This window comes from Pteropus medius, unplaced genomic scaffold (assembly GCF_902729225.1).
Source record: "Pteropus medius unplaced genomic scaffold, Ma_sr-lr_union100, whole genome shotgun sequence".
In the NCBI taxonomy this organism is placed as follows: Eukaryota; Metazoa; Chordata; class Mammalia; order Chiroptera; family Pteropodidae; genus Pteropus; species Pteropus medius.
This window is the reverse complement of record NW_024342468.1, coordinates 600657-627781: the sequence shown is the minus strand read 5'-3', so window position 1 is coordinate 627781 and position 27125 is coordinate 600657. Positions and strand designations below refer to the sequence as shown.

The 27125-nt window shown below is 47.5% G+C and overlaps 1 protein-coding gene across 6 annotated transcripts in view; it reads right to left on the bottom strand.

The window, feature by feature from the left end:
- Positions 1 to 1792: 1792 nt before the first annotated feature.
- The window catches only part of NUP214 (nucleoporin 214), an 88562-nt gene continuing 63229 nt past the window's right edge, over positions 1793 to 27125 (bottom strand). For 4 of the 6 annotated variants that reach the window (XM_039862878.1, XM_039862880.1, XM_039862879.1 and 1 more), the window contains 6 exons: positions 16701 to 16857; positions 10618 to 10770; positions 6397 to 6568; positions 4313 to 4452; positions 3484 to 3508; positions 1793 to 2989 (listed from right to left, as the gene is read on the bottom strand). In XM_039862878.1, coding sequence (XP_039718812.1) covers positions 2956 to 2989; positions 3484 to 3508; positions 4313 to 4452; positions 6397 to 6568; positions 10618 to 10770; positions 16701 to 16857 — 681 coding nt within the window. In that variant the 3' untranslated portion in view covers positions 1793 to 2955. The remainder of the gene's footprint in view (positions 2990 to 3483; positions 3509 to 4312; positions 4453 to 6396; positions 6569 to 10617; positions 10771 to 16700; positions 16858 to 27125) is intronic. The other 2 variants (XM_039862881.1, XM_039862882.1) reach the window with 1 other exon arrangement.

Genomic DNA, 27125 nt, shown 5'->3' with positions numbered 1-27125 from the left:
TGAGGGCCGACCCACGGTGGTCCTGCGTTTGATAAAGGGCCCCACAGCCACGTGGAAGATGCCCCCCGAAGACTGTTTACCCCGGATGTAGGGCAAGGCCCAGTAAGGCGAGAACAGTTACCGTTCAGTGAGAACCTTTGTGCCAGGTGCTCCACGTGCATCTCCTCATTTAAACCTCACAACCGCCCTGCGAGATCGGCATTCAAATCTCTTTTACGACTGAAGGAAAAGCCCTCCCGCCAGAGGCCAAGTGCCTGCCAGAGGCCAAGTGCCTGCTTCCGGTCCCATCCCAGAGCAGGAGGGCTGGGGTCGGTGGCCTGCACGGTCCACGCCCTTCCCGGAGTGCCTGACCTAGAAACTTCTCTGGAGGCTGCCAGAGGGTGGGACAGCACCAAGGCGTGTCAGCATGCAAGGGGACTTGTACACATGCCCATTTTGTCATGTGGGCTCTTCCAGTCCCCGAGAAGCTCGATTCACAGTCTCTATCACCGTGCTGCCATCTGAAGCACTACTATGTAACCATAACATTTACATCTGGAAAAGCCAACCAAAACAGCCCTCATTTGCCGCCTGCCCCCTTTTCCTTCCTGCCCTTCCTGAGTTCCACAAGCAGAGACAAATGGAGCCAACTGTGACGGCCTCCCTGGCGCTGTGGCCACCTCCACGGACGTGGGGTGGGGCAGCCTCCCGGCCTAGGAGCAGCTGCGGTCCCTCCCTTTCACTGGACACGATCCACATCTCACCCGGCTCCCCGCCTGCCCTACCCCGAGAGGCTCACACCCGGCGACCCCTCCCTGGGCGGGCTGGAGCCACCGTGCATCCCCCGCCCGGCATCCTGGGCACCTGGGTTTCAGGGGACGCATGCTGGCTGCACTCCTAGATGACCCCCGTCACCCATCCGGGTAATCGACCCCAAAGAAGCTCAGCGGGGCTCACACGCCAGCAGCGTGTTCCCCAGTGCCGCCTCCCAGCAGTGAGTGGTGGGGGTGTTATCTGGCTGAGCACAGCTGATATGGCCTTATGTAGAGATGTCACATGCCACCTCAATGGAGGATTAACATAGAATTTGAGGTCAAGGGTTTAGGCTGAAACAGTTTCTATTTATAGAAAAAGAGCCTCTGGGAGAAACAGACGGGCAGGAGACGGGCTTGGTCTGGGTGCTGGTTGACAGGATGACATGCTAAGGCAGAAGTCACCTAGTCACATTGCTCTCTTTAAAGCGAGGCCCTCTGCCATGAGCTCTCTCCATTGAAATTCGAGATCCCTTGTCTCAAGATGGCCCCTGTGTACAACTAAGGAGCTCACGTGTGGGAGGAATGAGCCCTGTGCCCGTGTGGACGTCCTGGGGACTGTCCCCTACTCCATGGCTGAGGGGCTTTGTGTGAGAACAGGTGGAGACAGGCTCTTCAATTCTGCACGGATCAAAAAGGCACACACATTAGACGAGTGGAGTCCCGGCTCTTCCAAAGAGGCAGACACTCCAATGAACGGGAGCACGGGCAGACCCCACTGTTCTCTCACGAAACGCACAGAGAGCGGAGCAAGTCGTCCGGACACCTGGGGATCCAGTTCTGGTTTGGGGTCCCCAGAATCCGACGGTGCTGCGCCATGGGACGCACCTTCTGACGAGCGGAGGAAACCACGGAGCTCAGTGCGCGAGGGCGCCCAGGCCCAAGCCCAGCCCTGCCGCAGCGTAACCCCAGGACCGTGGCCTGGGGAGGCCCTGACGAGCGCGACCCTTCCCAACTAGCCAACAGAACCAAGAAGGCCATAATGGCTACAAGGTGACAAATTAAATGACATGGAAAGATTTTATTAGACCATTTCAAAACACAACTTCCCACTATGTAAAACTCTAAAAAAATTCTGTCCAACCCTACCTACTAATGCCCCACTGTCACGTTCTGGACCAGAAAGATAACACATTCTTGCACCTACTTTGGACGTGAGGCAGCCCGTTTGTCAGCAACTGTGATATCGCAGGCCTAAGAGACAAAGTATGCCCAGCCCGAGATAGCGCCTTGCCGGCCGGCGCTGCAGACCCGGAGTCTGCTCCCCGGGCCACGCTGGCAAACACTGCGCTATCGGGCAGAGCCACGTCTGCGCGACTCCTGGTCTACCCAAGGGCTGCCTGCATCATTACCAAGGTCACTGGCACCCCCGGAAATAACGGCTGTCTTCTCCATCAACTGCCTACCTCCCCTGAAGCGGGGAAGAAATCAGCTGTGGAACACAGTGCCTGACAGCCGACTCAGAAGGCAGACTGGTGGCCCTGTTCTAAGGACAGCATACCTGTCATCAGCACTCACCGGCCTGTGTGCCAGGCGTGCCTCCCAGCAACCTGCACCCCCCAGGGGCCACCACCTCTTCTGAAACTCCACTGAGGCCGTCAGGGAGCTTCTTCCCCTCCACTCGGTCAAAAAGTGGCACCTGGAGGGTCCCGATACCCAACAGCAAAAGGGACACGACGAGGAGACACTAGGTTACGGCCTCAAAAAGGTGACTGGCCAGTACTCAACCTCTTCCCTCGGTGGAGAGAACCAGGTCTGAGAAGGCCGGGGAGAAGCTCCCGCCCACTGCGCTCGTCCGTCGCTACCCCACGCTGGTCCTTGGGGTACATCTTTGAGGGCACACGCTACCGGCCACCGTATAGGCTTCTCAGAGCCATAGAAACGAGGGAACCTCTCTCTTTGGCTGGGACCCGAAAAAACCCATATACATTTTGTATGGAAACAAACCAAACAGTTTAATGGTGGGCGAGGCGGAGCAGGGGAGGGGGTATGACAACCGACACGAAGTATAAAACAAAAAGCATCTCTAGAGTTCTGGTCTCTGCTGTTTCTTTCTGGGGATGGGTTTCATTGAAAATGTCCACTTTAAAGAACTGCTTCAGTGTTTCTCAGAGGAGCTGAGAATGCAGTTGGCCACGGGAACTGAAAGAACACGGACACCCGCTCAGCTTCTCCAGCCGCCGAAGCCCTGGACGGACCTGCAAGGAAGCGCCGGGAGAGGCGGGTCACTCCCGCTGACCGAGGGAAGGCTTCCGCTGTTCAGAGTTAAGACTCTGAATTTTTACTGTCATGCAATTCTACACAGAAGCATAGCGGGAGGATCAAAACACACGACTGGCTAGGCTTACGGGCCTGGAACCCGGCGGTCAGCACGAAGCTGCTGAGACGCTAACAGGGAGATGAGGAAAAGCCTCTCTCGGGTCGCGCCTTGCAGCCTCTGCCCGCCGGGAGGCTCCCCCTCCCCCTCACGCCTGGCTGTGGAGAAGGCCTGTCCTGGCCCCTCCTGCCATGTTTCTGCTGGGATCGGCAGGCCCACGGAACCCAAAACCCGCCACTGAACCCCTAGGCTTCCAGGACAAGCTTTTAAAACAGGAAAAACATACAACAGAGCAAAAATTAGTAGCCGAATATTGTCACATACCACACACTCTTCCACCCTGATTTAATGACAAAACTGGAAACAGATACTTACGAGTTAGAGGTTCCAAAGTTGAATCCTGGAAAAGATGAAAAGGGTGACGTTAAAACGCATACGCCTGAAAGACAACGGCGGCCTCCAGGCCCAGTCCTTCCTTGTGTCCCCTGCCTCCTGCAGGCCAGGCGGGAGGGTGACTATCCTTTGTTACCTCAGGGTTCTTCCCTCCTCCCGCTGCCAGGTGCGGGCAGAGGGGGTCTGGCACAGCCCCTTCAACTTAGCTACACCATGCCACGCAGATCCATTTCGTTAGGAAAACATATTTTTTCTACTTTCCCATCCATTCATTGCCTCTTCTTCTTGAGGCCACAGAAGCAGGACCCTTGGGTCCTAGGCCTGGCTCTGCGGCTCACCGTTTGGCCCTTTGGGTAAACTGACCCCTTGCAGCTTCTCTATCTCCACTGTAAAACAGTAATGATGCCTGACTCCTGGGCCTCCCAAGTGTGTTGCAAACATAAAAACAGAAACCCCCACTGCACTGTCTGTAGGAGCAGCGTGTTAAACAATCGAAAGACACTAAAATCTCTACATCTTAGTTTTTGAGTCTGACGGCTTGGATTTTTAAACCAAGGCCTAGTAAGATGATTATTATTTTCGGTTCTCAAATCTGGAAAGAAAATCAAGTCAGTTATTTCTTTATTTGGCAAGAAATGGCACAATGTTACAAGTTTAATTAAAACCTACAAAGAACATTTTGTCTTTCAAGCCTTTTCGGCTTTGAAAATACTGAACTGAATAGCCAGGAAAACAGCAGTCCCTCCTTTGGCCGGGGGAAGGTGTTTACGGAGGAGAAGATGGCGAGAGGGAGGCCCGTCTCGCTGCCTACCTCCTGAGCCTGATCCAAAGCCAGAGAATCCCCCGCTCTGGGTCCCGAAAGCAGAAGTCTGCTGCGACAGCGAGCCAAACGTCGGCGCGTTCTGACTGGCGAGGGTGCCGAACGACGTGGTGTTGCTGCTGCTCCCAAACCTTCCGGAGAGAAACGGGACCGGTGAGCGTGGCCCCGAGCGCCTCAGCGCAGCCGCCTCCGTCTAAGGACGCACGACCTTCACGAATGAGAGGTCGCGCTTGGTTTAACCAGTGCCCTCTTGGAAAGAACAGGCCGGAGCCCAGAGCGAAGCTTCACCTCTGCTCTGGGAAGGAAAGTAGCCAGCAGTAGCGGGGCACTATGGAACCCAACTTGTCCGGGGTGCTAGTTTTTGTCCACTGTCCAGAAATTCCGGGTCCCTTGGAAACTAAGCAACGCTACGTTTTTTGTTCTCTCTGTCCCCAATAATTCTCCTGTTCCGTTGTTTTAGCATTTCTCATTTATTGACAACCCCCTGCCTCGTTCACTTATCTTCAGCCCCTCTCTGCATCTTGACCCTACTGACTCCTGTTTGGGCAGAGGCGAGGTCCTCCCCACACAGACCAGCGCGGGTCTGTCCTCACTGTCCTTTCCCTGAGGGGCCGCGACGGGCCTGCTCTCTTCCTACTCCCGCCTCGGGCCCCTCACAAACACCAGTGGCATGTCTGCGGGATTGGGGACCAGGGACCTGAACAAAAGGGATGGTGACGGGCCCTTTGGAGAGTTCCTACCAGAGCTGGTCCTCATTAGCTGTGTTCCACGAAATGGACCTAACCAGCCAGTCGGGACCCCTGTGGGAGAGCTGCTCCCAGGAGGAACGTGGTCCTTTGCTACTAGTGAAGAAAACAGCTGGTTTCAAATAAAACCTCGAGTCCTGGTCAAGCGAACACGTTCCAGCGACTCCGCAGCGCTCGGTGCTGGGTGCTCACTGCGGGGGTCGGGGCCATCGAAACCCGCCAAGAACACCAGTGTAAATCGGCCCCATGCCCCTTTAAAACCTCTGCTTAACGTTAATTCTTGGGGTTTCCTGGGGGAAACCGAAAAGCCCATCAGTCTCTAATAAAAATCTACGAAGCGGTACAGCCACTCGCTCACTTTCCTTGAATCTTGCCAATGTTTCTGCACCAGGCTGTCTCACGGCGGGGAAAGGGCGTGAATGAGAACGGAAGTTTATTTTCAAGACAAAGATGGTATCGCCCCAAGAATCATCCCAAGCACCGTGACGATTCTCTAAAATGTAGCACCCCCCGACCCCAAATCTTTAGATTTACATGTCTCCAGCCAGCGCCGAGGGCAAGAGATCTGCTTCGGACACTAACATCTCCTGTGACCAGGGCACTCCGCAGTCATGGCCACACGTCCTTTATTGGAACTTTGTGGTGTGGTGAAAGCTATTTTCTCCTCGGGGTTTTGGCAACCAAACTGAATTTGTGGGGCCCATAAAAGCAAATGACTATTATGGCATTTTCAAGTGAGGACGAGCACAAGGCCGTAAGCTTCAAACGCCGAGACCACCGAGACCCTTAAACACGTAGGGGGCTCAGTTAGCGCCTAGTACGGAATCCAGGCGAGGGGACTGTGACCGAACGCCCACTCTGGGGGGTCTGGAGCGCAGCAGGGGACACCGGGAGTTGTTTGCTCAAGGACAGTGGTCTCATTCACAACAATCCCAAGCGGAAAGAAGCTGGTGAGAACTCGTCACTCAGAATTTACACACAAGGGCCAACGCTGGCTACAAAGTAGCCTCGGCAGGACGATTTTTTTCCCTTTAGCCAATCATTTGGTGCTGCCAAGAAAACAGGGGTCTGCCAACGTATGAGTGGACAGCAACACAGCTGGTGTCCACTCGTGCACTTGACAGTCTGGCTTGGAAGAAACGAGCCTTCTCCAGGGAGAACAGGAATCCTGGAGCGACTTGTTGTTGATTTTGATAAAGAGGCCTTTGGCTCATAGTCGAGAGCAGGGAGACCGCAAAAGCTTCTTTCCACACCGGGACCGGCAGTGCTGGCCCCAGGGCTTCTGGCTGCCCTGGGGGGCCGGCCAAGGTCCCCTCCCCGGGGGCTTACCCGAATCCTCCTGCGCTGGCGGCCGCAGTACCCTCTCCGAACACTTTGCCTCCCGTCGAGCCCAGAGGGCTTGTAAAGGCTGGGGCTGAACCGAATGCTGGCACCCCTCCAAACCCAGGGGATCCCCCAAAAGTAGGAGGGCTGCCAAACACTGGAGCAGCACCGAAGCCACCTGAGCAAAACAGAGGCAAACAAACAGGAAGAAAGGAGACAGAAAGAAAAAACAATGAGCAGCAGAAACCAAATCAAAAGAGGAGGGAAAAAGGGAAAATACGTTAGAAATCCAAATACGAAGAACTCTAACGAAAGGCAACACCCGTTCTTGGCAAATAATAGTTAACAGCGAACCATCAACCACCTCCCTCCGTTTCTAGCAGAGGTCTGGGGGCCACCCAGGAGAGCTCCTTGGACTTCTAAGACTCCGGCAGGCCCCGTGTCTGTCTGTGACACCCCAGTCCCTCCAGCAGGCCCCGTGTGTGTCTGTGGGACCCCAGCCCCTCCCAGAGGTAAGCTGGACTTGTGGGCTCCGTCTTAGCAGATCGGATGGCCACCACGAACCAGCTTGGTGCAGGTCCCTTCTCAGCCCCTCTGCACTGTTGAGACCCCTTGTTGTAAAATCACTCTCAGAAACTCCAATCCCTGTGCGGCCGCCAAAGACGGCAGGTTTCATTACTCATCGCCTAGGCGGCGAGGCACCGAGCTTCCAGAAGCCCACGTACCATCGAGGCCGTGAGCCCTGCGCAGGGAGCGCCGCGAACTGGGTTACAGCGAGGGAGCCGCGGGGTGCGGGCGCTCGGCCAGGTGCTTTTCATTTATTTAAAGCTAATGGCTCTCACATCTCTCACCAAGTCTTTCATTCTCTCTTTGTTCAGAGGAATGAAAAACAAAAAACCCCCAAAAAACGTGTTCTCTCTGCAGTCAGGAACTACTCAATAAAAAAGCACACCGAATTTCTTCTCTGGAGGAAGGCTGGTGCATAGCTGTGATAAAACCGTCACCAGCGGTGAGCAGAGCACCAGAGCCTGAGTCCCCTCTGCAGGCGCCCGGGCCTGCTGTGCACGTGGACACGGCCCGGCGGGGCGGCCACCATGGGGAGGCAGCCTCCTCTGACCGGCTGGGATGCTCGTCAGGCGGGAGGTCGGGCCGTCCTCCCTGATTGTCTGTCCCTTCTGCTCCTGAGGGGGGTCCCTGACCTGAGACCTTGTTCAGGTCATCCTAGGCTATCAGGGGAGACCCTCAGTGAGTATCTGCTGAATGGAACAGAACAAAGTAGTACAGAAATTGTGCTGGCCTAGGCGCAGGTCGATGAGCCTGAGGGGACAGGGGCGTCCTTCTTCCCCTTTTCGAAATGAATCCCATGCAGAGGGATCAGTCAAGCCTTCTCATTAGAAGAACAAACCCACCAAAGCTGCTGCCACCCGGACCGGGAAAGAGCTGTGAGCTGAATTCTCTCGTTAGCTGTTATTTTGTGATTCAATCATGTGCTTATTTACCATTACTAATAGCTGCACGACTGAGAAGATGTTTCTTTTTTTTTTTGCTAAGGTTCACGTTTGGGTTAATGTCCTGTATTTTAAAACCTTGAGTGAAATTCCAAGCCACGATAATGGAGACAGTTGGGTTACAAATATAACAGACTGGAAAAAAAAAAAGTGCTAAAAAAGCCTTGCAGCTGAATTATTTAAGACCGATCACAGATCTAGTTACACTTTCTTCCTAGACACACAGGGCTTTATCTAGTGCTTTGTACTCCATATTATTCAGACTTCTCAGTGGAAGGTGAGTGGAAAACGAGAAGCCACAATGACACAGGAAGTGAACTGGACAGGGGAAGGGAGATTAAAACTAGACACGCGCAAACACGGGCACACGCAACGTCCTCAGACAACAAACCTGGGCCATGGCTAAGGGAAACGGAGGAGAATGCTCATTTTGGTCTTATTTTTGGAGACGGGCGACTCACTCCTGATACGAGGAGGGGTTCGATTTTATTAGGTGCAAATTTTCATGATTTTTTTCTCCAGGATAAACAGAAATTTACTAATAATCAACGATAATAAGAACTCTGATTTACTGAGGGCTCTTCGCAGGCCAGGTGTACCGCCAGGTGCTGTACGGGGAACGATTTGCTCTGACCCAGCCAACACCTGGGGTCCCTACGTCACAGGGAGGAAACGGAGGCCTGGAGAATGTGCCATCGCTTGTCTGAGTTTAGCGGGCTGGTAAAAGGGACTGGAATAAGGTCTGAGGGACTCCAAAGACCACCTATCGCGTAAACGTCATGTCACCCTTTTTCCTCCACTGGCACTAAATCCAGCAAGCCCAGCGACAGGACAGTGAGGAAAAGTCAATGGACTGGGGACAGCGCGAGGTCGTTTTCAGTCTGTTTCTCCTCAAATACTCTCCAGCAGTATTCTTTTCTGATGCAATTATGCTGGGGGCGGGGACACTTGGAATTTTTCAAAGACCCGTCCAAACAATCCATCTAAAGCCCCTCTTAAAGCAAAAAGCGATATTCCTGATGCTGCAGGCCTTTGAGCTGCCTTGGCAGGAAGGTGAATTTTATTTAAAGCTTAGGCCTTCCCTTGTACTTTGAGGCACCACGTTCTACAGAAGGAGCTCTACGAGACCTGAAACAACTCTGCAGCAGAGAGGAGCTTCCGGAAGCACAGGGAGAGCAGGCTTCCCCCCAACTCTCGCTTTTCCCCTTTTCGGTTATCCGTTCATTCATCTTATGTATGTGCCCCATAGCTTTCTCGGTTAGAGCCCTCGATCTAGGTGGTTTCACGGGGCAAATCATCAAACGGGAAAACTATTCTCAAAGGTGAGAGGATACATTTTTCTCTAAGGCTGAAAAAGTAAAAGCATCAGATTCTCAAGTCGATTGGGATCTGATCCCAGGATAAGAACATATAAGAAAAACACACGAGTCAAAGAAAATATTATCAGGTTCCTTAAAAAAACAGATTACGTCTTGATGGTCAATGAACTAAAATTCTTTAGTCAAATAATATTTGCCTTGTTAGCTAGGAATGAGAGCTCTTTCTTTTTTAAATCATTCGCTGCAGGGAAGGTTGGGGACAAAATAAAGCTGTAACGCTCATTTCCAGTCCATTTTAATTCTAGAAAAAGAGTATCACAAACTGGCCACCAAACACTAACTCGCCCGAGTCGTGGGTCTGAGGGAAGGAACGCAGTGCATCCGGAGGCCACAGCCATCTGGGCTTACAAGCTGGGCTCCACACACTACCTGGAGCAGCCCTTGGCCAGAGCCGCCGAAGCGCCTGGGCCACAGAGGACCCTTCCTCTGGCATTCGCAGAATTTCAGTCTCCCACACATCTGAGGGAGAAGTGTCCCGCCCGCTCGCCCATGAAGACTTAGCTTTAGAGAACAGCTTTCCCAGCAAATATCCTCCCCCTTGGCCCGACTTTAAAAAAAATCCTTTCACACAATTTTCCATGCGACAGGGGCAGGATGGCAGACCCTCTGCAGATCTCAGAGACAGAAATAGGGTAGAGAGACAGGTGACAGAAATGAAGTATGTTTTCTGTGTCCGAACACATATTGTTCTTTAAAGGTCTTACTTATAAATGTAACACGTGATTGTAAAAAGTCACGCGACATAAAAATGTATGCTTTCAAAGAAGTGTTGGTAATGTTCTTATTCTTGGTTATGTGGGTACATGCCAACTGTAAAAATTAACTGAGCTGTATTCTTATATGGGAATATTTGGATATTGAATATGTACATGTGCATCTAATATATTTAAGTGTATTATACGCAATTAAAAGCAAAAAAAAAAAAAATTCATGTGGAAAAGAAGTCAAAATAGTGACAAAAAAAATTTTTTTGCCCATGACAGGTAACGGGCACCCAAGTAAATGTGTGACTAGGGATGTTTTCTTGTTTATGTTTCAGTTATCACTCTCTTATAGGTTCCCTTACTTTGGGTGCTCTGCACTTGTTAAATATTTAGCGTTTTCTCCCGTAAGAAGGCTCCAAGTTCTCTTAAGGGTGACGGTATATGCATTCTGTGGTTTTTAACATCTCAGGAGACCAAACTAGTGTTATGAACACAGTAGACGCTCAATAAATATGAAAAAAAAAATGGGGGGGGTCACTTTATCCGTATTCCCTTGAGACCACCCTAGTGAGACCGCCTCCCAGACACCTGCGCGTGCGTGAAGGAAATCACCGCGGCCCACGAGTGCGCGAGTACCTGCTTTATTTGGGGTGGCGAACCCGAATCCCTGGGACGCCACGCTGCCTCCTCCGGAGCTGAACGTGCCAGCGGGCTTCTGCTCTCCGAACGACGAGCTGGCGAAGCCGCCGAACGTCTTGGCCCCACTGTTTCCGAACAGATTAGAGGTATCTGGAGATGAAAGACATGTGTGAAGAATGTTAGGGGGAGAACAGTGTCCTTATTTACTTCTTGGAAGAGAAGGAAGAAACCTCAGCTGGGTGTTTTGGGAGCAGGGAGTGACAAGGGAGGCTAAGATTCAAGGGCACCGAGCTGAAGAGACACAGACACCGTCTCTGATTTGCATGTGTCTTGATGACTGGTTTTTAATCATTTTGGTACCCAGGCTCAGGATTTTCCCGGCACGATGCTACAGGCGCACGACAAACAAGCAGCAGCAGCTCCAATGAGGCACCTCTGCAGAAACGCATCTGCTCCCATGGGCATCAGGCCTATCCGCCACCGAGAGGCCAACACGGCGGCTTCACAGCAGACTGTTTGCTTCTGAACAATAAGGCTTGTTTTCGTCAATCACCTCGCATCAAGTACCACTTCAAATTTTGTCAAACTAGAGAAAATAAAGTTAGAGCAAATCCAACCCAAGCATCGTGGCTTCCAGCGCTCTGCTTTCATGGCCACGTCGGGCGAGCTCGCTGTCGCCTGTTCTGCTCAGAGAATGGCAGGTGCAACGAGAGAAAGCACGTTGCTCCCACCGCCATCCGATGGGTCCGCGGCTGTTCCGAGAACACGGAAGAGGCCGGCGAGGCTTCCGGTCTGATTCCTCTTTCTAAAAGCCCCTGACCTTTTGGATGCTTACCTAGCGGGTCACTCCTTGGAATACGCACTGAATCCACTCCGAGAATTAAAGGAAAAAAGGAAACTAACCACTAAAAAACGAGACAGGTGAGAAGTATTTGCTTCCCAGCCATGTACGGATGAGTATTTTATTAAAATGAGTTTGTACTCACATGAAGGCAGGGAGAAGCTATCCTGAAATGGGGTCGATGGCCAAAGACAGAGGCTCTATGTAAACAGGAGGCTGAAATGACGGGCTCTGGGTGGGTAATGGGAGCTGGCTCTGTGCCACCAAGCAAGAAGTACAAACATCTGCACAGTCAAACGTCTGCACAGTCTTCCCCGCTCCGGGGCTCCCCGTGAAGGTGATGGCAGGGAGAGCAGTGGAGGGAGTACCTCTCAAAGCCGAGTGTTTGAAGACGGGGTCCCCACTATCCTGTCAATCCCAAAGTCTCTCTGTCTGCTGCCAGTCCCACCCCAGTGAGACAGGCCACTCTGCTAATGCTTCCAGCTACAGCTCTTAATCTGCACTCCAGGTGGGCAGCCTTATCCCGGGGATGTGACCACCTTGAACTTCTAGGCACCAATAACACAGAGCCTCAGACAAGACACCGCATGGTCGCCTGCCCTGTGAAACTGTGGCTGACAGGCGGAGCCCAGCCATGAGCACGTCGGGCAGTGGCAGCGGGAGTGGTTACCAAGCGCCTTCTCCTTGCCCCATTTAGAGTGCCGCGCCCTGGGGGAGGCCTCTTCGACAGTCGGATCTTTCCTTTAACGAGCTGGTTGAAGGCCACACCTGACAGTGCATTTGTCACTGCAGATGAAAACAGGCTCCTCGGTCATTCCTCTAACTTGGAATTTCAAGAACAGAGGGTCTCAATTTTCTGACTGCGTCGGTGCTCACGGTGCAAAATTTCAAACGGCAAACAAATTCGAGTGCAAGATTAGGGGCCAGATTTCCCCTTGGAATCTCTCATCTTTTAAGCTGTTCATAGAATATTATGGTGGAACCAGCATGAGTCTTGCAGTCAGACCTGGCTTAGAATACCTCATAAGTATGATGCCTCGGTCCCGGTTGCCTCGCACGTGACACGGGGACAGCCGCTGTGACCATGCTAAGCTGCTGTGAAGATTAAATGCGATAATATATGTGGGGCGCCTAGTCGGGCACATGGTAGGTCCTCAGGAAATGTAACTGTCCCTCTCTGTTTCTTTAACTCTTCCCCCCTGCCATATCCCAATCACGTTCAGAATAACAAAACACAGAGTAGGTCAGCTGCAGAAAATCAAATCCTTTTCATTTTGCGAAGATCATGAGAATTCAACCATTCAAGTTGTAATAGCTGTCATTTGCAATCTCAAAAGGAGCCCAGGATATTAAAATGCTTTAGGATTTATTTAAGCTGCTCTGAAACCAAGTGGCACAAAACGATGTCTGCTTCTGTTTCTATGGGAAATAACGTGTTTCGCGGGTCTCTCCTAATGGCTCCAAAGTAACAGTCTCTCTAGTTCTTGAAAACATGGTAAATAAGAGAATATCTCAGTTGTTGGAACAGTATTGCACTGTAGAGGAGTTTTCACTCGTGAACACACAAGCCACTAAGAAAACCGTCTGTGCAGAGCCGCCTGATGCTTCTACTCTAAGGGGGTGACAAGTACAGGTGAATCTGGCATCTGCTCTGGGCTTCCACCTGCTGGCACAAGGATCCTCTCTGGTCTTTTATTTGGCAAAAATAACATCATCAGCATCCAACACCCGGGTCTGACTCAATTTTAATGATGCTATAGCTGATATAAACGTAATGTAAGTATCATCGAGACTAAGTCCCACGTCATTCTGCAGGTCTAAAGTCACTAAACAAGAATTCAACATGTGCTGAGAAAGATTCTCGACAAGCTCTTGTCCAGGACGCTTTTCAAGAGATTTTCTTACAAAATGGCTGTAAGGGAGCCTTGTGAGCCCCAAAGATTCTCATCAAATGGCTTCCTCACCCTCACATAAATGTCTTTTCAGGCCCCTGGACAGTAAAAACGTGCTGAGCATGGTTCTAACCAGTGTCCCCGGACAAGGAGGCCGTAGGTCCTCCCAGGTACCGATTCGCGGCGGTGCCTGGTTTTAAACGGCCTCAGCGGTTAATAGGGTATCTTCGAGTCTCTGGGGAAGACAGAAAGCTTCACAGAGTGTGAGGCTCTGGAGACAGAGCATGCCAACTCTAAGCAACAGTGTTCACAGCTTGTCTTTCTCGGTGGTTGTGTAGTTCCCATTAGTGCTCAGGGCGGGAAGCCTGGGGTCTAACTGTCACAAAGGGAACTGCCGGTTGCTCAACTTGTGCTCAGATCTCTCTCTGCGAGGACACATGTGTGATGCCTGAGGAACAAGCACAAGGGCTGTCACATGAGGCGCACTGGGAGGAGTTACGTCACATCGTGAGGCGAGGAAAATCCCAGGAGCCCACAGGGTGGGCAGACTCTAGACACAAACTTGATTAAACCCTGGCTCCGCCACTTGATGGCCGCTACCTCCACAAGTCCATGTGCCTTCCCTGAACCCGTGTCCTTGCTGGTAAAATGGGGACGGCCACAAGTAAGAGGACTGTTTTAGAAGAGTCAGACCACATACTGAGCATCTGGCACACAGTAGGTGATCAATAAAGGTGAGTTCCCTTTTGTTTGCTGTCTTAGCCAGGCATAGAATATGAGGCTGCAGGACTCCCGACTGGGAGAGATCCCTGGGGGGGGAAGGGGGGGTCCGCGTGACCCTCAGGCCAAGGTGCACAGAGGGAGAGACACTCATCCCTAAGGAAAGGCAGGTTCAGCTGGTGGAGGGGGGAGCAGTGTGAGCCCCAGGAGGGGTGTCGTCCGTGCATGAAGGACGACAAGCAGACATGCTGGCTGGAGCGGAGGCAAAGTCAGAAGAGTGTGTGGGGGCCGGCTGTGTGGGCCCTGAACTTCAGCCCCGGGACTTGGTTTGGACTGTACCACAGTCAGTGAGAAGCTGCCCCAGGGTACTGAGTAGAGACAGTGGCAAAATAAAAGCAGAGTTTTAAGACAGTTTGGTGTGGATTCCCAGACCGCAGTGGAGGCGACCAGAGGCAGGAGCGGAGTCTGCGGTCTGCTGCGATAACCTGGGGGACGGTGGGGAACATACACACAATGACAGAGAGAAGAGAAGCAGGGAGGACTGTTTGCCAGGCAAGAACAGAACCGGGAGAGCCAACCCATACCATCCAGCAAAGAACCCATCGAATGCTGCAGCCGCCCGAGGAGCGAGAGGCCGCCTCTGGCGGTTCGCGGGGGCATCCTCAGTTCTCTCCCCAGATGACCTCTAGCTCCTCCCTCTCTACTGTTCCTTCTTCTCACCCTGTGCTTGGTCCTTCAGGCGATAGGGATTCCTGTTGCTTTCGCTAGCAAATCATACATTTAAGTTTTTAAGAATAAAAAAATGTTAAGTCTTTCCTGTACCCTTTCAAATCCACTTAAAGTTCCCTTAAGCATAAACATGAACTACTGAATTACAATAGCCAGCGTTTAGGAGATGAAGACCAGTGGGTGCGTGGTATCAAGAACAGATGTGTTTACTTTAAACCAGAATAATTAGAGAAGATAATGTGCCAGTGAACAACAGGCTGGGGAGCGGGGATGATATGCAGCGCTGTCCAGTTTCCCTGGCGTAAATCAATGTTTCCTGATGCCACTGTACGTGAAGCTGGGGAGGGATGTGCACAGCTGGCTCCCGTGAGCCCGTGCACACCGGCTCCGGCCGGTGAGAGAAGGCAATCCTTTGACCGGCAAGAGACGTGGCATTAGGATGACTCGGCCAGGAGGAAGGGAATTTATATAAGGACGGAACACCTATGTTTTAACAAAATAGGCTAGTAACACAATCTCGCAGATGATAACCTACCTATGGGATAAACCCACATTTCTAACTAGCATGTTATTAAGTGCCTATTCTGTGCCAGACGCGGTGTTTGGCACATTATGTAAGATGTGGCTTAATTCTAGATCTGCCACTTTCTGGCTTTGTGACTTAAAAAAAAAAACAAAAACACACACACATCATCTAACCATTTGGGGCTTGCTCCTTCCTGGAAAATGGAGGGTGCCATCTGAGGGTCATGTTTCCGCAGTGTGTGTGTGAGGCCCTGCGGTTCTGGGCTGACAGCTGGGGAAGAGATGGGGGAGCACCCAAGGGTGCGCTTCTGTCCGCTTCCCAGGAACCTATTTTTATCTGTTTTGCAAATCAGGATTCTGCTTCAGAGTTCATCTGCGAAACAGTTTTTGAAAACGACTAGACTCAATTTCTAAGATCCCTTCATTCTAGGATTCTAAACTTCTCCTGGCAGACTGAAAGCTGAACAACAAACATTTCTGATTACATAATTTCACAAGTTAAGAGGTATGTGTCTCTTGATTATAATCTATTACCAGATGGGCAGTGACATCAAAATAACAGATCTGTGAATCCGGGAGACACAGGACAGTTTTGCTTTTAACTACGTGAGCCTTAATATTAAGGAAATATCCGTCCTCTCTGTAGAGTATCAGCCCTCAATGCGTTAAGACCCTGTAGGGCACGAGAGAACAGCGTAGTGTCTTGCACAGCACACTAAATGAGAGAAGTGAAGACAAAGGTGACAGGTCCCCGACTTCCCATCTCAGTCCCCGTCAGCAACAGGATATATTTTTTAAAGATTTAAACAAATTTTCATTTCTAACCATGAAGAGAAAGAGCAACAAAGAATTTTAAGAATTAGCTGGGAAAGAAAGTGCCAACGGAAAAATACATCTTTATTTATAAATAAGACAAAAATGTTAAGATATGAGGAATAACGAAGGCTTCAATGTTGGGGTGACATTTCTCAGCAGTAGCTGAATTTTAAAGCAAATTCAAAGCGAGTACTTCACAAATGAAAACCCGGATGCGCCTTCCCCAAGCAAACACAGCCTGCTCCGCTGCTCTCTCGTTTATGCCTGTCTGCCTGCATTCGTTTCAAGTCATTTCAATCCTAATTCATTTCAACCCTTTCCTGCAGCTCTGATGTCTTTTCATGATTATATAGGACATCTCATTAAAAAAAACAAAAATAAAAAACAAAACCAAAACAGATCACAGTGCTTTGGGGTGGATATTTTAAATGGCCCTTCTAGACCCTCCCTTTACTTTCTGTACTTGTCACCAAAGCTCTGATAAGCCCACGAGGACGACCGTGGCATGAGGGAATGGGGGCGGGGACGGGTTGGGAAAACTCTTTTTCACAACTTACTCGGGGTGGTTGTGGATCCGAAGCCCCCGCTGGCTGAGCTGAATGGGTTTTTGTTGGCCGCATCCTGGCTGGGTTTCCCTCCGAGGCCGCTGAAGAACCCTCCCCCTCTGCCGGTGCTTCCAGACCCAAACACGCTTCCACTGGAAGACGGTGGCTGCTGAAAGACAAAGGGGGCCGGAAGCGAGATAGGATGAGAGGTCACGGTGACAGGGCAGGCCACATCCGCGGAAAGGAGGCGCGCGCAGCTGGGACGAGTGGAAAGAAAGAGAAGTCTGATGAGTTCTGGTAGGTGCTCCGGCCACCACGGCAGCAGCTGGATGCCGGACAGCGACTTCCTACCGACCCGGAGCGCTCCGGCCAGCGCATGTCCATGGCTGTCTGCAAACCTGACTTATGCTACGTGGGGACTTTCCATGTCTCTCTGCCCTGCCGCCTGCAGTCTCTGTTGACGTGATGCCAGGGACGAGACAACCAACCCCTCAAGAGTTCCCCCAAATGAAAAAGTTGAAAAACATTTTAGGCTGTTAGGAAGCACTACTTATTTGGACTCCTCTAGTGTTTGGCTGAACTCATCGCCAACTGATGATCAGTTACTTACACTGTCTTTCCTCCCAATTTGTGCACTTTGATTTCATAATGACTTTCCCGGTGCCGCAGAAATAAGCTTAAATTAGCTCCACGGTCGAAATGATGACCGTAGCTGAATTCTGGCCAAGTTTGCAGATCTTATGCTCAGAGGACGTGGCTAACTTGGGGTGCGTGCTGCCTCGAAGCTGTGTCAGGCACCACGCACTTTACTTCTGTTTGGAAACTGGCTCGTGAAGGAAGGCCAGTGCTGGATCTGAGGGACCGTTAACACCAGTGAAGTATGAGACACCCGTGGCTGACAACAGAATAAGATGAGCTTTTAGAACTGAGTCGCCGCGTCCAGGAGCCCTTCAGGGGCCTCCTTGGAAGGGGGGCAGAGTGGTGCAGCACTTTCTCTCCCGTAAAACGGGGATAAGAAACTCCTCGCCTCGAAGCACTGAGTGAATGAAACGAGCTACAAAGAGCAGGGCACACTAGATGCCGCCTGAAATCACACGCTCCCAAAATGGCTTCTGTTTGGTATTTTAACAATGATAACAGACCAATGATTGAGCACTTTCTATGTGCTGGGCACTTTCCTAAGCACTTTAATAGGTAATTATTTAATCCCCACCAAAGACAAACCTATAGTGCGTCCCCTCCTCTGCGGGGCACAGCCTCATCCTGATCTGAGCCTGCGACCCTGACTTTCTGGCAGGACTTTCTACACATAACTGATGCTCGGCTTCCCTGACAACCTATATTCAACAGCGCGAGGATGATACTTTAAAACGGCAGTGAGGTCACTGCACTCCGGCTTAAAAACTCTCTACAAGTCCCTGCGTGATTTGGCCCCTGTCCATCTCTCGTCTTTATCTTTTATCTTCCCCCCATTTGGTACAGCCACGCTGGTCTTTGTACCTTGAACATGACAGGCTAATTTTTACCTGACGGCGATGAACTTAATGTACTTGCTTGCTTCTCTCACGGTTTTTTTTTTCTTTTCTTAAAACGGTAACAGTTTACTATAACCATTTAATGATGAGTAACAGCTTTTTAAAACTTAGAATCCGATCCAATCTTAAAAACATAGGCTTTGATAACTAGTAAACTGGCTTTGAAAGGAAGGAAACCATGACAACTAGTGCATGGATGCAGAAACATCTGATTTTTTAGCTGACTTCCATGCATCACACTGAAACACAGTAAACTGCCAACATTTCTGCCCTACGAAAAAAGCAGTCATTTCAGATGGTTCAACCAAATTTTTAAAATGTAATTTTTAAATGTAACTTAAATATAAAATGTAACTTAAAAATGATGGGTATCTGTAGAGATGAATAGAAGTGGACAGCATTTCGCTGACGTGGATGTGAATGGACAGTTACCACATCCTCATAACTGGATTAGAGAGAGTCCCACTCATCTTAATCGCTACAAATAACAACTGTTTTTAAAACTTTAAATTAGTACCTCTCAAATGTGTACATTAAGTAGACGGAAGAGTATAATGAACCCTCTGTAGACCCATCTCTCAACTCAACAATTAACTCACAACCAGTTGAGTTTTCCCTACGCTTCCATTTACCGCCCCTCCTCCCTTATTAGTACGAAGCAAATCCCGGACTTATTTCTTCCACTGATTTTCCAACATAAATCTCTAAAACAGAAACTGTAACCATAATACTATTATCATGTCTAAAAATTAACAATTCCTTAATATCATTAAATAGGGAGTTGGTGTTCAAGATCCAGACTTATAATATTCCCCGTACCGCCAAAAAAGACCCAAAACCCCTCAGACCTGAATCTCATATCGAGCCTCCAGACCCCAGCACCGTTTCACAGGAAGCAAGAGAGGGCAGAAGGGCAAGTTATCTTAGAAGCTACACCACAGAGATGCAGTCGGCAACCAGACCACAGGGGACTCTATAGGACAAATGATCCGCTCTGTTCAACGGGTGAATTATGAGAAAAAGAGAAAGCTCCATAGAAGGGTCATCTTTACAAAGAGACTTGAGAGCCCTACCAACCAGTCTCAACATGTGAACCTGACTTGATCCTAATTCAAAGAAACAATTACAAAAAGAGACTTTGTCAGAAGGGTACCTACCACCTGATTATCTAACCCAAATCCTCCTCCCTGGTTGATCATCCTGTTTTACTCTCTTCTTAGTATTTAAAACGATCTGAAATTAAACTGTTTTAATAAGGAATGACTCCATCAAACAGAAGCTCTATGAACACAGACACTTCTGTCTGTCTCACTCATCACTGAATTCCTGCAAGAATAATTAATTTGGACAGTCCTGGCTCTAAGATTTTCTAGCTACGAATTGCCATTGTAACAATGTTAAATCTTCTGATCTATGAACATGTGGATGTGCTTCCATTTACTCAGGTCATCCCGAATATCTTTAAACGATGTTTTTATAGTATTCAGAATGTGTTACACTTGTTAAATTTATTCCCAAGTATTTTATTCTTTTTGATGCTATTGCAAATGGAATTGGTCCCTTAATTTCCTTTTTAGGTGGTTTGGTGCAAATGAATGGAAATAGAATTAATTTTGATATATTGCTCTTGCATCCTGCAAACTTGCTGACCCCATTTAGTAGTTCTAATAGTTTTTTCAGTGAATTCCTCAGGATTTCCACGATTGCGTTACCTGCAGGGATACAGTTTTACTCCTTCCTTTCCGATGCGGATGCCTTTTATTTCACTTTCTTGCCTAACAGACCTGGCTAGAACCGACATATGCTCTGAGATTCATCCACGTCGTCGTACGCATTAGTCATTCCTCCCTTCTTGTTGCTGTGCAGAAGTCCACTGTGTGAGCATGCCACCAACGACTACGATCTGAAGGCTGGACGTTTGGGTCATTTCCAGGTCTGGTCTGTCAAAAAGCTGCCACAAATGTTCTTATAGAAGTCTTTTTGTGGACATGTATCTTCATTTCTTTGGGGTAAATACCTAGGACTGAAACTGCTAAACCATAAAGTCGGTGTATCTTTAACTTATTAAGAAATTGCCAGTGGGTTTCCAAAGTGACTGAACCATTTTACATGCCCACCGGCAACACACCGACACCTCGTTGCTCCAATCTTCACGTTTGGTTTTGTTACTTAACTTTTAAGGACTCTAGTGGGTATGAAGTAGTGTCACTGTGTCTTTAATTTTCATGTGCCTATTGGCCATTCGTATATCCCCTTTTGTAAAGTATCTGTCCAAGTATTTTGTTTATTAAAGAGTTGTCTTTTTGTTTTTGATTCAGAGTTCTTTTTATATTTCTGGACAGAAGCCCTTTGGCTTAATGTATATGTCACAAATATTTTCTCCCTGTCACTTTTATAACGAGTGTTTTGATGAGCATTCGTTTGTAACTTTCATAAAGTCCAGTTTTCCAATTTTCTTCTTTTATGGTTAGTGCTTTTTATGTTCTAAGAAATCTCTGACTATCTAATGGTTTCTACTGACATTTTGGGCTGGATGATTCTTTGTTTTGCAGGGCTACAGAATGTTTAGCAGCATCACTGGCCTCTACCAACTAGATGCTAGTAGCGTCCCTCACTCATGAGGACCAAACATGTCTCCAAATATTGTGACCGTGAAATTCCTCTGGGGACAAAATCGATAACTTGAGAACCACTGGTCTACTCTTAGGTAGCAAAGATATTTTTGCTATGGCTGTCATATATTTGCTATCTTGTTAGAAACACACAATACATTATTTCCTTGTACGTCGTCTTTTTCTTCAGTTGCTTAAAAATTTTTAACATTTGGTTTTCAGAAGCTTAAGTATGACATGTCTAGGTGTGGCTTTCTCTTATTTATTGTTTGAGATTCTCAGAGTTTCTTGAATTTGTGGATTCCTGTTTTTCAACGAATTTGGAAAAGACTGGCCATTGTTTCTTCGAATTATTTTTTTTCTATCCCATTCTGTCTCCTCTTCTCGGGGACTCTGATCACAAATACATTGGATGGACTGATATTGTCGCACAGATCATTAATACTTTTTTCTTTTCGGTCTCTCTGAGCTTCATTTTAGATAATGTCTGTTGACATGTCTTCAAGCTCACTGTTCTGCAGTATTCGCTCTGCTGTGAAATGTCTAGTTTATTTCAGATACTAGATTTTTATTTTAGATACAGATCAAGACTTTCTGTTGCTTTTGTAATTACCATTTCTCTGCTGAGATTCCTTATTCAACCATTCATATTCAACCATTAATTTTCCTGTAAATCTTTGAGGACGATAGTTATTTTAAAGTCTTTACAAGACAGTTCCAATATCTGGATTATCGGTGGATTGTTTTCTGCTGATTTCCAAAATATAATCGTGAGCTCCCCTTTTATTTTTGCTTCTTCATATGTTACATAATTATTTTTTTTGGGGGGGGATACTAAACTTTGTGTACTAAGAACAGTTGTGTGGTGACTGAAGAACACGAGTGTTTCTTCTAGAAAGTGAGAGCCCTCCCTTTCATCTCTATCGTAAAGCCAGGAGGTAATTTAATTATTCAGATTTCACTAAGTGCTGAGTTGAATGGGGACTCACAGGTTTAAGAATGAACTCACCTCTGCTTAGCCCAGCAGTGTCTTTGCTTACAGTTTAGGTTGTTTGTCTTATGAGTGTTTAAGCCTGGAGCCAGGAGGCAGTGGGCTGCTGCATCACCTTTGGATTCGACAGTTCTAGGCAACAGGAGATTGCAGGGCTGTGCAAGTTCTTTCTGCTTTTCGGTCCTGCCATTACTTCCTTTCTCTTAGTAAAAGTGGGGGAGGGGCGGATCAGGAGGATTTTTATATCAAACAAATTACTGTTGTATGTGCAAGTCTTTCAGACCCCGATTTGTTTGTTTTGAAAAAAGTTTCACTGCGATAGAATTCATATATCACACAACTCACTGATTTCAAGTATAAGATTCAATGATTTTTGGTATGTTACATTATTTTCAAAATTGTGGTAAAATGTATGTAACACAGAACTTGCCATTTTAACCATTTTGAAGTATACAATTCAGCAGCATTAATTATATTGACAACATTGTGCAATTACCACCACCTATCTATTTCCAAAATTTTGTCATCACTGCGGCCAAACTTCTGTAACCATTAAGCAATAACTTCCCCATTCCCCCCTCCACCCCCACCCCTGCTAACCTCCGATCTAATTTATGGCTCTGTAAGTTTATGTTTTTTTTTAAAATAATTTTATTACTGTCATTTTAATTTTTTATTATAAAACATACATAACGTGAAGCTTACCATTTTGAGAGTACAATTCACTGGCGTTAGATACATTCAGTGTTGCGCGACCACCACTGCCCACCTGTTTCTAGAACTCTTCATCATACCAAACAAAAATTTTATACTCTAACAATTCTCTATTCATGTAGTCATTTTTAAATGATTACTTTTGAATTAACCTATTCTAAATAGTTCATAGAAGTGGAATTCCACAATACTTGTCCTTTTGTGTGGCTTGTTTTAATTAGCATCACGTATTCAAGGTTCATCCACGAGTAGTATGAATGCGCACTTCCCTTTGAAGAATGAATAACATTCTATTGTTATGTATATATCTGTATATCTCATGTTTTGTTTAGCCAGTCATCTGTTGATGGACATTTGCATTGTGTCTACCTTTTGGCTATTGTGAATAATGCTGCAGTGCACACTGGCGAACGGGTGACCACTTTCGATGCCTCTGGGCATACACCTAGGAGCGGAATTGCTGGGTCATACGCTTCTGTTTAGCTTCAGGAGGAATCATCAGACTGTTTTCCATAGTGGCTGCACCATTTTACATTTGAACGAGAGATGCACGAGGCTTCCAATTTTTCTACATTCTTGTCGATATCTTTTTTTTTTTTTTAAATTATAGCCATTCTAGTGGGTGTGAAGTGGTACATCTCATGGTTTCGATTTTTGTTTTCCTAATGTTTAATGCTATTGATAAACTTTTCATGTGTTTATTGGTCATTTATTTTGCTTGCTCCCATTGTTCTCAATAGCTTCTTCTCCAGCCAGTAAATTTCCTCAGTCTTCGGCAAGGCTGCTCTCCCACCTTTCCAAACCCAAACCCGACATTCGCCCCAGAAGCTGCTGTACCATCGTGCTCACCCAACGGGCCGCCCTCCCTGGAAAGCAAGTCGATGACGCTTTCTGCCACTCTTTGACAGTCCCACTGTGACAGATTTTCCAAAGATGGTCACAGCAATATGTGTGGACTCGTATGCTCTTCTGGAGCAAGAGGTGTCTATCTCCGCCCCCCTTGAACCTGGGTGGGACTTGGTGACTGCTTTGAATAAAAAAGGGGATGCAACACAAATTATGCTCTGTGACTCCTGAAAGGTCACAAAGGTCATGCAGCTTCTGCCTGGCTCCCTCTTTTTCTTGGAATAGTTCTCTTCGGATTCCAGCCACCGTGCTGTGAGGAAGATTCCAGCTGCACAGAGAAGTCACAAGTAGACGTTCTAGCCAAGAGCTCCAGTAAAGGTCTGAACCAACAGCCAAGCCAACCACCAGAGAGAGACAAACGAACAAATAAATATTACATATAAAAGTAAATGCTACTAGGTGTGGGGGTGATCTGCTACACGGCACTAGATAATTCCAATACCCATGAGTAAGTGATGTTTGCACTACCTGTTTTTCGTGTTGTAACAAGAATGGAGGTCTTCTACATCCTCGCCAGAACCGGCCTTGCATCCTTAGGTTTTCTGAGGATACTCGTACTACCTGAAGTCATTCATTCTTCTCATGCCCATTATGTGCTAGCCGCAGGCCTAAGTATTGGGGATAGATGCTGAAGATAACTGATGAGGTAGCTCCCTGTCATCGTAGAAAAAATACTGATTTGAATCTCTGGCCCCTCCAACTGCAAATAAAATTTCTGTGAACAATAACGGGCGACAAAGTGACCAGTATAGTTTATCATAGTAAGTTTTCTCTCTTATGCCTGTGAGTTGCCCATTTAGCTCTAATTTGTTCATTTTCACAGCTGGGTAAATTATACCACAGAATAACACAAGTCCATCTACCCACTGGAATGCTGATAATCGTTTGGGTTGTTTCTTGTCTTCAGTTATTGTAACGATGTCGCCACGAATGCTCTTGCATGCTGACGCGCTGCTCTGAAGGACGCACCCGGAAGCGGAACTGCTGGTCTTCACTCGATCACGTCAAACTATTTCCCAAGGTGGTTGTACCAACGTACACCCCCCGACTAGGAGTGATGAGTCTCCGTGCTCTGCGTAGTCACTGACGTTCTGGTACTGTTGCGCTTTTAATTCCTGCTGTCACATAGGTGTACATCTCTTGTGGTTTTAAGTTGTATTACTAATTAACTTGAATATATTTATTGGTCCTCTGAATAACCTTTATTTTTTGTTATCTTATTTCCCCTTTTTGTAAAAATTGCGGTAGATACCTAAAACTTATCATTTTAAGCATTTAAGTGTACAATTCAGCGGCATTAGGTACATTCACATTGTCATGCAACCAACACTATCCTTTCTTATGAAGTCTTTGCCAATATTCTTTCTACTGTATTTTTTAAGTCTACAAATTTTATGTGCAGAGAGCTCAATGAATTCTGACATCTGTAACGTTTAATGTTCAGGATACCAAACTCTGTTAGGACTTTAGAAGGCTCCTGTGCACCCCGGTTTCAATGCCCTAAGAGTAACCACTATTCTGATTTCTGTCGTGATAGCTGCGCTTGCCTGTAACCGACTCTTTAGGTAAACGCGGCCTGGCAGCGCGCACTCGTGTCCGGCTCTTTCACTGAACACCGTGTCTGTGGGATTCATCCATTTGGTTTCGGATAGAAGTAGCACGTTTTATTTCACTGCTTTGTGGTATCTCATTGTATAAATTATACCAATTACGTTATCCATTCTTCAGCATTTGGGTTGTCTCCTATTTTTATCTGTTCTGAATGTACTGCTATGAATATTCTAATCCGGATCTTCTGGTGAACAAAGGTACTCGTTTGTGTCGGTTTCACAGCTAGAAGTAGATCTGCTGGGCCAGCAGGGATTTGTGCATCTGGTCCTGATGCTGCCAGACAGCTTTCTGACGCGGCTGTAGGAATTCAGTCCATCCGCGATGTGCGAGCGTTTCTAGTTGCTGTACTTCTTCCCAGATCCTGGGTATTGTCGGTCCTTCCGATTTTAGCCCTTTCGGTGGGGCTGTAGCTGTCTTTTCTCTTTTTGATTTGCACTGTTACTGTATTCTGAATACAATTACTCTTTTGGTTATACAGGCTACAGTGACCCTATTTCATGGCTCGTCTTACCCCCAAATTAAGAGAGCTGTAATTTTAGTCAGGTCAGATTTTGCTTCTGTTTGAAGAATATCCGTCAGGTCTGCTAGGCATCAATTCTCTCGGGACCTATCTGAAAAATGTCTTAATTTCCTTCTTTAAAGATATTTTTTGCTGGGTTTCAAAATTCTAGGTAGGTCTGTGGCTTTCGCTGTCACTGCAAAGAAGTCAGCTGTCAGTCCGACCACTGCTGCTTTTAAAGTAACCCCGTCTTTTTTACCCCCTCTGGGTGCTTTTAATATTTTATCTTTGTTCTTCTGCAGTTTCGCTATGATAGGTCTTGGAATCAATGTCCTTTTACACGTTCTGCTTGGCATCTCCTGGGCTTCTGAATCTGGCTGTTTCCTATCGGTTTTGGAAATTTGTCTTTTTCTCTTCTATCGCCATACATTCTTTTTCTCCTTTTGATACAATGCATGCTGGATTTTCTTTTAAGATTCTGCTTCTTTTTTGTATCTTCCATCTTTTTTTGTTCTCCAGGAGGCATTCCTGGTAACTTAGTCTGACTAACCTTCTAGTTCAAGGGTTAGCCAACTACAGTCCACGGGCTAAATCCAGCCTGTTTTTGTAAATAACGCCTTATGGGAATATCACTGTGCTCTTAAGGTCTAAAATATTTATTATCTGGCTCTTTATAGAAAAAGTTTGCTGATTCCTGGTCTAGTGTATTACTGTTCTCTTCACCTGGGACTAATTTATTGATTCAAAATTTTAATTATCATATTTCTTTGAAAGTTCTATTTCTTTCTTTTTCAAAGCTATGACATTTCTTACAATTTCCTAGTCTTTACTGGTATTTTCAAGTTTGTCTTTTCTTTCTTTTAAACATATAGTCTAGGAAGTTTCTGCAAATGTATGTATGTCTGATGTTTATACTGGCTCTTGGTCATAGTTTCTTGTCTCCTTCTGTGACTTACTGAGGTGTGGGAATTGATGACCCTAAAAATTATTTGAGGTGAAGGGGACTACAGTCAATAACAGTGTGAGAAGTATGCACAGTGACAGATGGTTTCTAGTCTTCGTGCGGTGGACATGTCATGAGATATACTAACGTTGAATCACTATGTTGTACACCCGAAACTAAGAAAATACTCTAATTTAAAAAGAACTATTGAGGCCGAGAGTAAAGTTTCTTTCTTCAGAGTGTCGGAGCTGCTTCTGCCGGCCATCTGCAGACGCCGGCATCCAAGGATCACGTTGGGCCACGTCCACGGGCCGAGGCAGGTGAATCTGGAGGCCCACCTCGTCGTGGAGAGGATCTCTCACTGTGTGTTAGTGATTTCTGCCCCTCTGCCCTTTCGGGGTGTTAAAATAGGAAATTCGAATTTTCCTAGATTAGTAAACGCTCGCAGGGCAAAGTGGCTTTTGTGCCCACTCACTTCCATGAGTTCCTGTTTTCCTTTTTAACGTGGCTTTGGCGAAACACCCTGTTAGCTTATCAGTGCTTTTAACACTGTGGTTTTTGTGTTTTACTTAGCCTTTTTAGCTGTTTTCAGCGGGGAACTTGGTTTAAGTGATCTAGCCTGGCCT